Raw genomic sequence first — 18354 nt, 5'->3', positions numbered from 1 at the left:
AGATGATTTTCCACCTCTGCGTATACACATCCGTACCTGACCCCGCACAGTACTTTCTTCTGTAATTGATTTATTAATCTCCAATTCTTTGCGATATCCTTTTACTATGAAGAATTAATAATAAACAAGCAAAAATTAATAATTAAACAAATAAAAAAGAAATTAATAATAAATAAAAGATAAAGAATCTATTTCTTTAAAAAGATTCTTTATTTTTTCTTTATTATTATTAGCTTATTTTTATTTGTTTAATTATTAATTTTTATTTTTTTATTATTGTCTGTTTTTTAAATTTTGATTATCCTAAGATTCCTTTCACTATTGTCTTAGCCATATACAAAAATGTTCCCCCTATATACTGACTGACCGACCATTACCTGTGGTCGTTATCCCTCAATCATGTCCGCAATTGCTCGCGTTAGGGCAAGTCTAGGGAACGAAAGGATCCTGACCCTTTCGGGATCTTACCAGGCCGTCGTCGAACTCGTCGTCGTCCGTATCCGAGTCCGTATAACCTCGCAGCTTTCGAACTTTCTTTTTCACCTCCTTCTTCACCACCCTCGCTATCGCGCTTTCCGGCTGCGTGCAATTGTTTCGTCATTAAGGGAAAATTTAATAAAAACGTGCGCTTGACGCCAGCTGGCTTATTATGCGGGGATGCGAGTGGAATAAACGAGCAAACTACATACTACGCAACGATACATATATAAACTACGTCGAAAAAATGAGTCACGGATTAATTGATGTATTACTACACAATAGTCGCTGCTATCTATAACAACAGATAACATAATTGCATTATCTAATCAGCGGTGATGCTAAATTAATGTCTTTCGGAAATCAGATTATCGAAATCATCAAAAACGAATCTGCGGCGAGTCTCTGTAAATATGAAACACCTTGATCCTGCTACTTGTGACGTATATGACTCGCGAGTATTTTTAACGTTGAAATAAATTCTCAGAAAGTGAGAAACTTCTCAGTGCGTGTAAGAAAAATAATGAAAAAAAGATCTCTTAATGGTTGCGGCATAAACAGACTCGAGGACGTGATTGTGTTTACAAAGATTTTAATTACATTTAAATGCAAATTCTTAAATATCTGAGAAAGATCTTCTGTGCATAACCAAAACTTATAAAGCGAAATTAACGAAGTCCCGCTTTCTCGCTTCAAGTACAAATCACATTAAACGGTTGTGGATATATCTCCCTCTCGTGTTAACACATTAACCTATATATTCTTTCCCATCTTTGTTCCCCAGCAGCTATTCACCTACGTTGGAATCTAGCTCTAATGTTTTATTTATTGCATGGAAGTGTGCTACCGTCGACGCATATCTAAAGTACACGTTAAGGTTCAACGTACGAACAACGATGTTGCATAAATAGCTATCGTGATTCACAAACGCGACAAATTCCGCGGAAAAACGACTCAAGGTGCTTTCGTTTCTCTATACTTATTTCAATATAAAAATAAAGAATGGAGCAACTTTGACTCGCTTGATTTATTTCTACGTGATTCGCCGCAAGAAATAGAAATCTGAATTTATTATCTATAGCAGGGGCGAAACTACTGTTGTATATTTATGAAGACAGAAATATAAACATTATTAAAAATGTACTCTGAAAATGCTTACGTCACTTAAAGGACCTCGTGGGATAATTTTATCGCATAATTAATCGAGACTAGAGTCAATTTACTTTAAATGTCACCTTATACGTGACATTTAAATGAAGACGAGCCGTATAGAATAATTCTACGTGATAGACGCGACTGCTAAAACGAGACTGCTACGTGAGAACAGGCATTGCCACGCCAGCTGTTTCGCAGTGGCCTGGTACCACAAGCACGTGCCTGTATTCCAGCCACCGCAATTTTCACCTGGCGAGCACCTGTCGCGTCGGTTTTTCCCCGTTTTCCTGTTCGGAGGCATAGGTTCGAAAGTCTAGTCGCGCGAGAATCGCGCCCGACTCGAGGCAGAACGACGAGAAATCTGGATGTGGTTTTTGTCGACGAGATAACCACTGAAAAAAAAGACAACCGACGAGACGAGCGACCAGTGGCGACTGTGTCAAGGTGAAGGAGCGTCGTCTCCGGCATTAACCGGTTGGTGAAAGCCGATGAAGAGTCTGGCTTGATCTACGAGTAACTGTACATGGACTCGAAAAATTGGAGTCGACTGATCGCGAACAGGTAGCAAAACCGGACATGCACAGTCGCTCGCCGAACGCCGGATGTTAATCCTTCGGGCGATGTGAGAGCCAATTCATATATCTTCTAACAGAATGCGATCTTTGAAAATCGCCTAAATTCAACATTTATCAAATAATCTTAATAATATTTAAGTACAAATTTATTATAAATTTTTAGATTTAATATAGATCTAATATACATCTATGTAATCTAATATAGATTATTAGATTTAATATAAATTATTTAATATAAAATAAACTTTAATAAAACTGTAGTAAAAGGAAACACAGAAGATATTTCAGATACATTAAAATGAAGAAAATAAATTCAATAATTTGTCTTCCGAATATGCAGAAAGAAAATCCATCTGGAATTTATCTATCTACAAATATTTAGAGGTTTGGAAAAAATAATAACGTGAAAGAGAAAAAAAGATTTTAAAAGTGAATTTCGCGGAAGCATCACGCGATTTTTTAATCGGCGATTTCTGACAGAAATGAGGAAAGTTTGCGAACTTCTCTGACGTCTTTGAAGACCAAGTCAGAAAAATCGCGCTCCTGGTCGTGATCAGAAAAAGAAGCGCAAAGACGTCGAACACGTGTCTCGCACTTGAAAGACGATGACATCAGCATTTGTCACCGACGAAGATCTAAGAAAAAGAACTCTTTTATCGCCGCTACGCGAATGGCGAGACAAAAAATCTCGCCGCCGCTGATTCGTGCACGATGTCACGCCGATTGAACGAAACTTCCATCGGAGAAGATATACAAGTGAGAGAGAAACTGGAAACAAGTTAAAAATACGGATAAAGAAAGAATATGATAAATAAAGAAAGAGAAGTGAATTGAGGATCTCTCTAAGAGAGGTGTTGAATCAAACGAGCGGATTAACGTAGGCATTCACCATCCCGGAAGATGTTAACGACCTCCCCAGTGAAATGCAACGTGACGACGTACGTAATTAAAAGATGTTAAGGGAATATAATCCTAGAAAGTCTCGACTGCCACGTCCCAACCGCGTCTAAGAACAGGTTTCGTGCGAATCGGCGCAATGTACTTCACGAACGGCCGCTATTTAGGATCCTTGCACACAACATCGACGGGATACCTGGCTGCGTGCAATTCCTTAGGAAGTCGGCAATTACTTGGTACTTTGCGCATTAATTCCATACACTTTATGTGCGCGTAAGCGTAAATCTAATGCACGGTCGATCGCGAAAAAATGCAACTTACACGCGCGAGATCGATAGTCTAATACGCCTAAACCGAATTAGACTATAGTTGTATACAAAGGAGAAGTTAACTCGATCGAGAGTAATTCTTGGCGATTGAGTCTTAAAATCAAAACAATGGCAATCTTGAAAACGCGTTACAAACGAGTTTCTACGAACAATATTTATTTTCAAAGTATACTTTCTTGCTTCGTGGAACTTTCAGATACACGCTTGTTCCTTTCCGTGTACTTTTTTCACAGTTGAACAGTCTTCCTTTCTCAAACTGTCATTAATTGTCAACGTGATTATAAGTTGGGAAAGGAATGGAAAATGTGAAAGATTATTAGCTTAAACGCAATGTACATATACATATGCAAGCGAATAATTATTCGTTTACGTATTACGTTTTCTGCTCTAATGCGATTCCAACTATGGCTGCATTCCGATATTCCGATTTACTGTCAGCAACTGTCAGTACTGAAAATTTATAGTATATGTATATGTGACGTACAATATACAAAAATATAGATTTTTAGTACTGACAGTGAATATCGGAATGCAGCCATAGTCTATATTTTTAATCTTATACACAGAAAAAAAATAAGTGTTAAATCAAAACTTATATACTCAAATTAACGCGTCATTGTTTCATATGTACACGACAATCTATAATCTTCTTATAAAAATTTCAACTTTTTTTCTTGGTTGAACTATATAAATGACTTCAAGCAAGTTTTCTTTTAACTTTAATGCAATATAATCTCATTTCAGGATTTTCACATTCAGAATATTTTCAAATAAAGACTATTCTTTTTTTCTGTTGTATACCTTGGGATATTTCCACAATGCAGGACTACAATTTTACAAAGCGGACACTATTCTACGAGCGGTCAGGTGTCACCCGACTTGACAATTTGGAGCATCTCCATTTTCTTTCATTCCCAACAATGTACGCGTCGATACGCGCGGGTGGATCTCGCGTGTCACGCGACGATGATGGCACAGCCGTTACCGGCGTTACCACGGGGCTCAGTTTTCACTGCCATCAACACCGAAAATTGATCACGGTGGAATTTCGCTCGCAGCCGGGACCGCCAACGAACGCGAGCTTCTCGACCGATTTCAATCCTCATCTTAGCTTCTAAAATGATTCGTACGATAGACCGGTGATCCTTGTTACGCAAATTATCGCTCCTACGAATTTGCATCTGAGGCAAAACGTGATTGTTTAAAATGCCATTCGTTAACATTGCCATAAAATTACAGTAATATATCATTTTTCATGTTGATCTAAAAGTTAAAAAATGTAATACTAATTTTAATTGTATATTTAAACGTACGTTATTAACCTCGATACAAGTCCAAAGAAGCTCGCTTCTTGGAGTCTCCAGCTAGACGTCGGATGAGCTACGAGACGGGAAGATAAAATCCGGTTGGAGGGCGGTCGAGGAAGCAGGAAGCGTTACGGGACGAATACGTAAGTATATCCTACCTTCTTGTAGAGCTTGATCCAGGTAAGGTCGCCCTTGTTGTCGGTGTACTGGAGACCGAAGAACCACACCTCGCGCAGCCCGATCGTCTTGACGACCTGGTCGAACAGCTGCTTCCCCGTGGTCGTCTGCTGGATCGCAAACTCCAGCTCCGCGTCCATCGTCGTCACCCTCACGTTCATCTTCGCGGCGCAGCACATGCAAACAAAACGGACGCCGTCAGGTGGTGCAAGCGAAACGCGTCACCCGGTAGAAACGAGGACTCAACCGTCGCGTTATTACGAGGCTTCTTGTGTCGCTCCAGAAAAAAATTAATTCATGTCATATTTTACTTCTTACGTCAATTTGTGCTCCTTTATGTTTTTTCCTAAAAAATTTCCATTGTTTAAAAAAAAATTCTAATTCAACTGCATTGTATATAGAAGACTTTCTGTATACAAGTATAAAATCTAGGGAAGCCTGCGTTGCAATTCTGACATATCCATCGCGATATAGAGAATGAAATTCAAACTAGTCTCGCGCTGGTAACGGCCGGCTTACCATCTTGCCGCCGGCGACCATGTCTGCGAGACTCGTCGAACACCTTCACAGCGAGGAAAACCACCGATTAAAAAAAAAGTCGCGAGACTATATACGCGGCGAATACACACGGACTCGAGACGCCGAGAAACGCGACGCGACAGCGATTCGATAACGTCGACGGCGCAAAATTAACGGATCGTGCTAACGAGCGTGCGCGATCGGCCTTCGAGCCGGTCTCCGGAGTCGCGGGACAATGGGGCCCCGAACCACAAGTGCAACTGACGGCGCTCCTTTCCCCTCTCCTACACGCGGGGACGCGACGCGACGCGACGCGACGCGCAACGGTGCAACTCTTCTCCCGCTCTGAGCGCGCGCGGCGCGCGAACGCGGTCACGTGGGCCGAGCCGGTCGGTGGCAGCGGCGGCGCGGCAACCAATCGCGGCGCGCCGCGCGCGCTCCGGCGATAAGTACCGGGTGCCGCGGAAGGAAACGACCCCGCCTGGCTCCAACGTTTTTCGGAAACCGGCCGACGCCGCGCCGCGCCGCGCCGCCCGGCCGATTTGCGAGAACGCGCGACCGTTGCAACCGTTCTCTCCTCGCGCGCGTGCGCGCGCGCACCCGCGCTGATTTGATTGCATAATTTTTCACTTTTGCCCCGAGATTTCCTGAGAACGCGGAAGTTTCTCTCCCCGCGCGCGCGTACGCGGGGGTCTCTACTTATCTCCGTGCGATGTCTAGACGCATACGTTGCTGGTAAAATGTAGAGCGTAGGCGAACGTCGCTATTCGTATCGAATTAACGCAGGATACGAACGAGCGAAGGATCCTGTTTCACTGAGGCTGACGTTATAATGTTGCTGGCGGGCATTTCAGCGACGCGCGACGCCACGATTCTCTCGCGTTAAGCGGGGAGCACACACCCCTGCATAACGCATAATACGTAAGCATAAGAAAATTGATTGGTCCATGTACATGTGCATAAGGAAATAGACCAATCAATTTTCTTATGCTTACGTATTATGCGTTATCCAAAAGTCTGTGTTCCCCGCTTTAAGGTCAATCCAGACAAACTTGCATAGGTGCATAAGCATATACATAAAGAAACGGATTGGTCTATTTCCTTATACACATGTACATGGACCAATCAATTTTCTTATGCTTATGTTTATGCGCTATCCAAGTTTATTTGGATTGACCTTTAAGCGGGGAACACACAGACTTTTGCATAACGCATAATACGTAAGCATAAGAAAACTGATTGGTCTATTTCCTTATGCACATGTGTATGGACCAATCAATTTTCTTATCCTTACGCATTATGCGTTGTGCAGAAGTGTGTGCTCCCCGCTTTACGCAGCTTATAATACTGCTTATAAATTTTATTTGCAACAGGTAACGAGAGAGAGAGAGACCGACATCAAAGTCCGAGAGCGATCTCTTCACGGTCTGCGTTTCTCATCTGGGTCGCCCCCGATCGTCGCGAGTCACGTAGAGTTTCATGAAAAACGGCGTTCTGGAAAAAAAAGATTTTCTTCCTTGCGTAAAAAAAATGCGTAAAGTCCAGTGGCCTCCTTGAAACGACCGAGCAGGGCACTCGTCGACCTCTCGGATGCGTTAAAGGCCGATGCCTTTCACGTTGCAACACACGCGATATCGCATTCCTTACGTCGCCGACCTACACGGCGCGATATGTCCGCGACCGCGCAATGAAGCGTGCAATGAATAGAAAAACGACCAAAAATTCTCTCATGTCCATTTCTATCACAATTACTACGTTTACGCGAGCGTTACTTCTGTAGTAACTTACGATAATTTACTCGTTTACGCGGAGTGTATTATCGTAAGTTATCACAAAACCCCGTTTACGCGGAGGAATTATCGTAACTACAGAAGTAACGCTCGCATAAACGTAATAATAGGAGATTAACTTTTATCTCGGTTTAACTCCTTATCTTTTCCTAATTCTTAGAACTAGAAAAAGATAAAAAAAGGGAGTTAAACCGAGATTAAAGTTAATCTATATTGTGATAGAAATGGACACAAAAATCGAAAATTTTCGTTCGTTTTTCTATTCTATTTTCTAGTTCTAAGAATTAGAAAAGGATAAAAAGTTTTTAGCCTCTTGTTGTGACCTCATATTCGTGCAATGTATCCTAGTGTTCATTATGTTCTAATTTTCTTTTAATTTATAATGCGTCACCTTTCTTATTTTTACAAATTTTAATTTAGTACTGAAGAAGATTTAATGAAGTCGAAACGTCTACTTTATATCGATTCTAATTATGAATAAAGTTGTAATATATCTTTTATTTATCTCGTATCGTTGGCCCAATATTCTTTCATATTGCTTTGCATAAAATGAGTCTAATATATTTAATAATTTAATAAAAAGTAAGTTAACTCGAGATTGAAGTTAATCTGCGTTGATAAAAACGGAGATTAGCCGTCGTTGATGCCATTTTGTGCACGATTTTTAAAGACGATTGAAATTAACTAAGCGTTTAGTCTTTTCCTTGACTCGAACTGCAAATCAGTTTCGCGTTATGCAACGCGGCCGCTTCGGTTTTATGCAAATGAGTATCGGTCTCTTGATAGACGATGCCTTCGCTCGTTTCGCGCAAACAACTGTACTGACAGCTGTACAACTTTGAAAGAGCGAGAAGCGCGAAAAATAAAATGAAAGTAGCTTCTTCTTAAATCTGAAAAAAATAGACGTACCGCGCGACTTGGACGAACAAATGTCTTTTGTACGTACGCGTCGCGAATTACATAATGCAGTTACATAAAAAAGAAATTTAGTCGTAAATGGCAGACGAGTCACAACACGTCTGCATATGCATAATGGTTAAAAATTTTTTACACATGAGTATTCATTAAAGCCGATTATAACGATAGATACCTTGCGTAATGTCGACAAAAAAAAGAAAAAAATACATCTTTAAAAGCGGTTGCACCTTCACGGCAAGGAAATGCCGCAGTTTCCGTTCCATTATTCATCGGTCTGCTGTATCGAACGGAAAGATGCATATCTTCTTCCGTTTTATTCGAGTACAAAGTACTTACATGTCTATCCGGTGACCCGACATCGGTCTAATCGCGACTTCAATGCAACGAGTACGACGTATCCGTTCGTGATTTACGGAGAAAAAAACTACGATTATCTTCGAAGCGATTATCTTCCGTACAAAAAATTAAATTAACCGAAATTACGATTGGTCTTCACCTCTGCCGATTCCTCTCAAACAAATGGGCAAACGGAACCTCTCGAGACTAATCAACTCCACTCTCTCTGCAGATCTCTTAATTTTAATACCAGAAAATACTGTTAATTAGTTTATGATTTCTGTTTTCTTATTTCATGGAATCGATCAGATTATAGCTTCCGAGAAGTTCACATGTCGCCAGCATCGCGCGATGTGTGGCTGCGACAAGTTGCGCAAACAAGTCGGATACCAGTCTTCCCGCACAGAAATTATTGCAAAGTGAACGCACGAAGTTTTAGGTCGATGTAACAGCATTCCGCGAACGTGTGCAGATCGCGAGTCGCGACTCGGAAATACATTCGGATTATGGATATCTTCCCGATATCTCGTCTCGATATCTCGTCTTGGTATCTCGTGCCTCGACGTTAATGTCTTCCACTTCGTATACTTCGTATTCTTTTAATCTTTTCCTTGCAGCAAAATATCAATTTATATCAATTATTAAAGCGCGAATTGTGCCTCAAGTTATTCTCTGTGTCGGAAATTAATTGTGGATGCAACCGCAGAACCGCAGTTTGTTAAATTGTCTTCTTCTAAGATTATCCCCAAAATTTTTAAGGCTCCTGGGCTCTTTCCCGACATCTCATGAGATGTGACGTCAGAAGCGAGAAATGTTGAGAATTGACACGTTGAGAATTCTTGCGTAGTATTTCCAAATAAAAAGATATTTGCTTAAAATAACACTACAGATCACTTCAGCACACTTCGAAAATACTCCGAGTTGAAGTTAAATCTACCCCTTTCCCTTGACAGTTAATAAACAGCCGTAAAATGAATGTAATACGAAATCTAGTCATGTGCCTGCGCACAAGCCTGCATCGTATCACATTCGGTAGACTTAACCTCAACTCGGAGTATTTTCGAAGTGTGCTGAAGTGATCTGTAGTGTTATTTTAAGCAAATATCTTTTTATTTGGAAATACTACGCAAGAATTTTCAACGTGTCATTTCTCGCTTCTGACGGGACATTCCAACATGGCCGCGACGAGTACCCAGAAGCCTTAATGCCAATAAGACGGTACATCGATTTAAAATATCTGAAGTGAGATACATACCGACTTCGGCATCGTGGCTGTTGTTTTCTTGTACTAAACAGCGGAACTATCCCTCTGAAACAGATATAAAGATTGCTGATTAAAATCTATTTACTTAAATAAAAATGAGTGATACGCTCTGGAATTTGCGAGGCGCATTACAAATTCTTCAAGAAATTATTCTAATTTCTTGGGTACATCGGCGGAGTTCTCGTGATTTTTAGAACGTGATTCAGAACGTCTCTTTATACCTTGTTAATGTCACACGACATGTTCAGACATGTTGGCAGATAATTACAGTATTATTTGATCGGTCGTTTAATTACAATGGACTCGATTCGTTCTTGAGATACTAAGTAAGATGCAATGAAATCGTGTGTGCTTCCAGAGTATCAAAGATCATTCCAAAGTATCAGACATAGACGTACATATAATTAATCAGGTGTAAACTAGACTTAAGAAAACTGAATGTTGACTTTATGTGAGGTAACGCGATTCAACAAGCGACGCACGTCAATCGTTGTCGATTGTGAATGTTATCAAGACACCGATAAGCTCTTAGAAGACAGATCATATTTTCAATTTTCTAATTTTTAACGTCACGACTTTTAGATAAACGCCGTATCTTACGGTATCTAACGGTAATTAAACTTCAAATCAAACTCAAAGCGAAGTCCATTCAACGCGAGATTAAAAACAGATAATTCCATCGAACGTTTTGTCATCGATTCTAGTAATCGACGATACCTGTTTTTCAAACATCGTGGTTCGTCACATGCTATTTTAAGTATGTAAGTCATAATAATAACTCGTCATAATAGCATTTCAAGTATATAAATCATAATAGTAAAGGCTCAAAATATAATAACGACGCTGATGTAAGCAATACAAAGATTGCGTAAGTTGTCCTTTTCGCTTCGAATCTCTTAATTTAATTAATGAGATAATTATATATGAAATTTTATGTATGTTTATATATAATATAAACGACCATTTTGCAATTCAAATCGTTTCGTGTGTCGATATCGGTACGTGTATTGATTAATTAAAGACAAAAAGAAAATAGAAAAACTAGTAAGATGAAGTAAAAAAATATATTATATTATAAAATCGAAAACATCTTTTTACCAAGGACAAGACTAAGTATAATCTTTACTGACAACGTAATCAATTCGCGCAAGAGTTTTAACGTCACTATAACTACCGACGTTAAGTTTAATCAACAGCGACGCTTTAAGTACCGGATGCAAACCCATTGTCAGACGAGTTACTTTCACCGTAATGAAGATGCAGCCCTTCAGTGACAAGGATAGCTAATTGTTATCATCATTACCATAAAAACTAGAAATGGATAGCTTACAATTATGCAAAGCTAACAATTATGCAAATAATTCGTAGTGCTACGTCATGTGTGCATCCGGTATAATAAAAATAAGTCTGATATAAATTTTGTTCGATGTCATGATTAATGTGAAATTCGCCTGATTTCCAGAAGTAAACAAAAAAAAAAGAAAAATCGGTTTGAAATAAACTGGATATCGCTGGTCGCTTTAAGCAAATGAATAATATCACGCTTGTAGAACTGGCAGGTATAGCCATATGAAGTTACATAAGCCTGTCGTTGCGTGCATGTTACGCCTCATATGCAATACGGGCATTCAACTACCTGTTACTGCTCGTTGCTCTAATCCCCGCGAGCTTTTCCTATCTTTCGGTAAACTCGTCGGTAAACTTTCGGTAATTCCCCCTTAAGGTAGTCGCCTCGTCTGATGGCTCTTTCCAGCGCCGGATTCAAAGCTCCGACACACAAGCGGCCGTCGGCGCGTCGGAAACGCAGGGTGGGGACAACGAGTTGTGATGCAAATCCGCGTGACCGACATCCGCCGCGGCCGAGGAGTGCCCGATCTGTCCCGTCGTCTAGCATTCCCCCTTTATCTAGGACCCGACCCAGCGTCCAGACGTTCGTTGAACCGCCGTTATCTCCCGCTTCTCGGCACTCGTCGGCGAAAAGACGACGTGGAGAATGGGATACCGCGCGTCTATATCGATAACAACAACCGGAAGCGACAAACGGGCGAATAATTATAGTAATTGAAAGAAATCCTCTCTCCTGATCAGGGTTCCTTATCAACTCGATGAAAATATTGAAAACTCATTTTGACGATTATTATAAAGGTTATTATGCGATAGCGTAACGTATCAGCTCGTCGCTATTTAAGCGACAATTGACGAACCGTCCTTACGAAATACCTTAATAAGCTACAATTGTATAACAGCTATTTATATATGATCGTTATATCTATGATATGAAATGATACTATGTCCGACCTTGCTGATACAAACGGTATGGAAAAAAAAGAAAAAAACCAGGCAGAGTGGGACCTCATACGATACACAATCGCTCAAGCGTTACGTCTATTAAACGATTATTTGTATAACGCACTATGGTATCTCGAGCGTGGCCGGGCATTAGAAACACGCTATCGATTGTACTACCAAGTTGCGCTATCAATATATCTTAATTAATCTCTAATGTTTGACGCTCGTCGCAAATTGCGCCGCTCTCGCGATAAAGGCGAATTCCAAAGTGATCGAGCCGGTATTAGGGCATCGCCGACGCCGGATACCGACCGTTTAATTATCATCCCGTGTTTACATTCGATGCAATCTTGACATTCGGCAAATAAAATACGGAATCACGTCGCGGCATTTAAACGCTTATCTCCATTTAGCGCCACTTAACGCTGAGCTGTAACCAGCATTTATACGAAATGTAATGGCTCGGCGCGTCGAAGATCTCGTAACGCGCCTCGGATCGCTGTTCAGAACCGACGTAAGATAACAATCGCGTGGGCGTTTCAATCGCTAAATGTGCGACAAAAATACGAGTCCTCGTACGGCTCTAACAACAACCTGATCGTCCGTTTCGAGGCCGTTCATCGACAAGCTGTAATCCGCCGATTATTGATCGTCAATCGCATCGATCTTTTAAGTTTGTAATTAACTTTTAATTTGTCGTAATATACGACGGAATATAGGAGAATGTAAAGTAAATATCTCTGAAATTAACACAATTATTAGTTCCCACTTGACGATTCGGCGAAACCTTCGAGAAGAGTAGCCGATTTTCATTAACAAATTAACAAATTTGCGCGACGATTTGTCGTAACGGATTGCCGCGATAAAATCGTAATTTACGCCGAATTCAATATACATGTAATTAATAGCCGACGTGACGAACATCCGGTCTCCTTCCCCAGAGAAGCACGACGATGATTTTTGCGGAACAAAGCCCGGAAACCGAGGTTCCCTCAGAGAAAAGTGCTGTATTCGATTCTCCTGTCTTCCAGAAGTACAATTTAATGTGCCATTAAGTCTCACCGATTCCCACAAAAAATACGAACCTGATTTAAAACTCAGTTTTAAAAACTGTAGGAATATTTTATGCGGACCGTATGTAAGGCTCTGCGCACAATAGAGCACATATTACAAATAAGAATAAATATTAAATATTAGGCTATATAAATATAGGAACATTCCTGTAATAAATATTAAATATTAGAATATGTAAATGTAGGAATATTCCTATTTGTATTTTATATTTTATTCGTTTACATTGTTACGTTTAATTATTTTTATTTCCAATACCTAATATTTAATATTTATTTTTATTCCTAATATGTGCTTCATTGTACCTTATTGTGCAGGGCCTAACATTATGATATACCTAATAACGAATTAAAAAATTAGAAACTTGCACATTGCTTCCTCACAATTTTTTTTCGCTCACGAAGCTCTTCTTCTGAAAAAGCTGACTTTAATTTTAAAGTAAAATTAGATTGGCTTCCTCAAAGCTTTGTTAGCAAAAAAAAGTGGTGAGAAAACAATGTGCAAGTTTCTAATTTGCACACTTTTCTAACTAAAAATTTAGAGATTATATTATAAAGGTAGACAATATATCGAAAGATATAGCAATCATATCTATCCATTGAAGAATAGCTATTTCGAACTCTAACAGATATAAATGCATTTATGCGCACATATGAGTAGCAATCACTTCATTTGCACTTGATATGTATACATTGTAAGACACACTACTGCTTGCCGTTTTGTAAAATAATAAATTGCCATGTCAACTTCCGATATCCATTCAATTAGCAGCGATTTTCTATTATGAAAAGATTTACTTCGCTAAGCGCAGAATGCAGGTAGTTGAGCTGAGTATTTTTTCTGTTGAGTTTTTCTGTTTGTTATTTGAGCTGAGCATACATTTTATTATATACTGCGTTTAACGCAGAATGCATTAGACATTATCACTTATCACTGCGCTCCGCGCAGAATGCATTTTCACAGTAATCACTGCGCTCCGCGCAGATTGCATTTTCATAGTAATCACTGCGCTCAGCGCAGAATGCATTTTTACAGTACTACTGCGCTCAGCGCAGAATACATTTTCACAGTACTACTGCGCCCAGCGCAGAATGCATTTTCACAGGAATCACTGCGCTCAGCGCAGAATGCATTTTCACAGTACTACTGCGCTCAGCGCAGAATGCATTTTCACAGGAATCACTGCGCTCAGCGCAGAATGCATTTTCACAGTACTACTGCGCTCAGCGCAGAATGCATTTTCATTTATAGTACTACTGCGCCCAGCGCAGAATGCATTTTCACAGGAATCACTGCGCTCAGCGCAGAATGCATTTTCATTCATAGTACTACTGCGCCCAGCGCAGAATGCATTTTCACAGGAATCACTGCGCTCAGCGCAGAATGCATTTTCACAGTACTACTGCAATCAGCGCAGAATGCATTTTCATAGTACTACTGCGCCCAGCGCAGAATGCATTTTCACAGGAATCACTGCGCTCAGCGCAGGATGCATTTTCACAGTAATCACTGCGCTCTGCAAAGAATTTCTCAAAAAATTTAAAATTTTATAAAAAATGAACTCCACCGACTCTCGCTCAATTAAATAACAACTTAGCTTTAATAATACCCTACATTTTAAAAAAATGAGTCTGATATCTCTAGAATTACAAAAGTTGGAGCTACCACAATACTTCTAATACCACACGCGCGCGCGCACATACGAACATTCTTTAAAAATGTATTTTTCGACATTTTAAAACATTCTGAACACATTGACATTAACATTGAAAAAAAAATGTTCTCAAAAACAAAGCTTCCTCTATGAGCAAACAAAAAGCATAATTATATATTTAATATATAATTATACAATAATTTATATATTTATGAATTTAATACATATTTAAGGAGGTTGGTTCGTTCTCTGTGCGGGGAAGGGGCGCGCGGCAGGGGAAAAGCATATAGGTTAGATTTTCGTCGCGTGAAATAAACGAATTTTAGCAAATAAATATGTGGAATGCATTTAATTGCTGTTTCTTAAGGTTTAAAAAGAGTTGTTTGTACAATTGAAACCCAAATACGTTATTATCCACATTAAAATGTGGAAATAATAAATGTGGTCCTGTTTTATTTTTACAATTTCTTGATAACTATAAAGACGAATCATTTCAGTCTTCGAGAAAGTTCTTCCTAAATATGTAAAGAGTTATTTGCACCTATTTTCACTAAATTCTTATCATTTTTAATATGCTTTCGTGAGTTACATTACAGGTTAGGTAACATTTCTGCTGTGTCGCCCGTGTATAAGAGAGAGACAAGAGTATAACTTCAATAATTAATTACTCGACAACCATGCAGACGATTGTCTTCAACTTTGGCATGGACGACAGATTCCCATAGACGAATATTCTCCGTAAATTTGAACTAATTCTTATCAAATTAATTTTACTAACCACCCTCCTTAAATATTATTTAAATATACTGCGTCACGTTCTTAAATAATTGTCCGTCAGGGACAAACGTCTGGGTTTCCAACGTTTATGTTTTACGACGACTCGCAAATGATTTAAGATTGACAGTGACTGAAATATCAACAGTTGTGCGGAAGGAAGCCGCACGGTCTACCACGATAAGCTCTGTCGATTCTGTGTGTCCGAGAACGATAAACTATCCTATCCGTATGAAAAAGAGAGAAAGAGAAAAAGAGGACCGCGATGATTCAATTCCGCCACAGAATCATAAAATAACGGATGACATCACCACGAAAATATATTACACAAGGTCGAAACGCGCACTGACACTGGGGACCAATAAATATGAACATGCATGACGATCTAAAGGCATCAATTCAAAACTGTCAGCTTGATGGATACCTTCGACGAAAGGCATATAATTCATAATATTCATTAACACGTTCGATTCTTTTATTTTTACAAGTGTAATCGGAAGGAATTTAACGCAACTGATTAACATCCCAAAATGATTGCGCGTACATCAACTTACTGTTAAAATATTAAAGGATAAAATTTAAATCAATATCTTGAGTTAAATAACATTTTTTATCTTTATCATGTGTGTCAAACTTTATTATTTTTACAAAAAAAAAACAGTATTATTTCAACTCAATTGGTTTAGTTAAATTAACATTGTTTTAATTAAAGTAATGACATATATCGACACAGTGGCGACTTACAGGTTAAAAGTGACTGAAATTAAATATAATTTGACACTGACTACGTTTACACAGTGGCTTACAATTTGGTTTTGCAACTACAGTATACTATTCGAGATCCAAAAGTTTTCTTCTTTTAATCATAATAATCATTTAAATAGGAGTTCCTATTTAAACGATCATTATGATCAAAAGAAGAAAACTTTTGGATCGAATAGTATACAATAGTTGCAAAACTGAATTGACTATGAATTTAACAGTGTATGTCATCTGTCGAAAAGACCGATAAAAAATGCAGATAAATATTATATTTTGCGTAAAGAAAATATCTATATGAAGAATATCTTTGCACGCGTGAAGAAAGCTCGGCGTTAATATAGTTTTCAATGTATATCGACGTGCCAAATTAATTATCTCCGTGCAGGAAGCGTACTTCGACACGGTATTTCGTATTCCGCTCGGGTCTTCTCTCCGACACTGAACCGTATTATTCGTGACGATCGCGATAGGCGTGAACGCGAGATGAGCGGCGCGGCGGCGGCGGCGGCCACGTTGAAACGCTACACGTGTGACGGGAATGAACGTCCAAGGATTTCTCAACGAGAAAGGCGCCGCGGGGCGCGCGAGCGAGCGTGCGCGAGGGGAGGGTACACCGTCGTGCAGGGATAACCTCTGTACGCTTCAGCGAGAGAGGTGATGAAGCCGTGTCGCGGGCCACATGACGGGATGGGGTCCCGTCCAGGTCCCGTATCCGGGATGGATGGGAATCTCGAACGAACCGACACAGCCGCCGCCGAACAGAACACACGACACCGGCTTCCCGTCCCCTTCCTTTCGCGTCGTAACGCGCATAACTCTCGACCAGAGGGGCAACGAAAGTGGAGAACGCGATTCGACGCGTTCGTCGAGTTGTCAACCGCGATTCCTTTCTAAATCCGGAGCTTCAGGTGTTTTATACAGGGTGTCGCTCACGCGAGTTACCTTAACGGGTCTCTTAGAGAAATTTCTCAGCGAAAACTGGGATACTTAAAATCACGTTCGTTTGCCAACACGTAATTTAGATTTCTAATCCAAGATTGAAACTGAGAGTTTTATCGCTTGGGATTTTAATCAAATTTTAATTCTATTAAATATTTGGATTTTTAACAATAATATCGAAATGGAAGTTTCGTTATATAGTTAGCTCGAGATTAATTGAAGAATATACATTCGTTGATGTTGATTTGCCATTCTAAACCGTTCGCGGAAATTTGTCAAAATATTTACGCCCGAACACATCAAAATATTTATTACAAATATAACTGCGCTGGCGAGTTTGAGACACCCTATAGACGGAAAAGGAAAATATACGGGTGCAACCGAATTAGTTGGTCGATTAATCAATTTATCATTCTATCCTTTCATAAATTCCTTCACATTCCTAGTCCCCTAATTTTTAATACAGCAAACAGAAATATGATTAGACGCTTATCAACAATTGTTTTGTACGATCAATTTGCAATTTTCTATTTCTTCAATCGTGCTTCAACTTCGATACGGAAGAAGAAACGTAGTCGTGGCTTGCTAACCGAGCGAATTTCGTCACGTCTGATTTATGTCCATTTCCACCAATGTAGATTCCAATTAACTTTAATCTCGGTTTAACTTACTTCTTATCCTTTTCTAATTCTTAAAACTAGAAAAAGATAAAAAAAAATAAACTAAGATTAAAGTCAATTTACAGTGGTAGAAATGGACATTAATAATTTTTCGTCCTTTTACAAGTCAAATAATCAGGAGCGTGTATCACTGTTGATTATTCATCGATTAAATATCCGTGAATACTTATATACGTACAAATATATGATCTACGAAGAATGAAGAATCGGCTAAATCACGAGGTGAGGCGAGGCCGAATCGACGTCGGTAAAACGTGGCGCACGGAAAAGAAAGAAAATTAAGTTACACGCAGTAAGCTCAACCGAGACGTCGGTACGATCGAACCGGTTTCCCGGCGAAGCAACCTCGATTCCTCGTACCTTCCCGGTGATGATATATCACGCGCCGAACTCCAACGTGCACTGTGAAAGAAAGAGGTAAAAGAGGCGGCCTGGCTTCAC

At 39.6% G+C, this 18354-nt stretch overlaps 1 protein-coding gene across 2 annotated transcripts in view; it reads right to left on the bottom strand.

The window, feature by feature from the left end:
* The window catches only part of Moe (moesin), a 33524-nt gene that overhangs the window by 14549 nt on the left and 621 nt on the right, over window positions 1-18354 (bottom strand). The window contains exons 2-3 of one of the 2 annotated variants that reach the window (XM_071708569.1): window positions 9736-9789; window positions 4899-5078 (exon numbers count right to left, since the gene is read on the bottom strand). In XM_071708569.1, coding sequence (XP_071564670.1) covers window positions 4899-5078; window positions 9736-9747 — 192 coding nt within the window. In that variant the 5' untranslated portion in view covers window positions 9748-9789. Of the gene's footprint in view, window positions 1-4898; window positions 5079-5436; window positions 5767-9735; window positions 9790-18354 lie in introns of those variants that run through there. The other variant, XM_071708568.1, reaches the window with a different exon arrangement.

Source organism: Temnothorax nylanderi, unplaced genomic scaffold, assembly GCF_030848795.1.
Source record: "Temnothorax nylanderi isolate EJ_2023f unplaced genomic scaffold, tnyl_v1.0 TNYL_tig0069_pilon, whole genome shotgun sequence".
NCBI classification, from domain to species: domain Eukaryota; kingdom Metazoa; phylum Arthropoda; class Insecta; order Hymenoptera; family Formicidae; genus Temnothorax; species Temnothorax nylanderi.
This window is presented reverse-complemented; position numbering and strand designations above follow the sequence as displayed.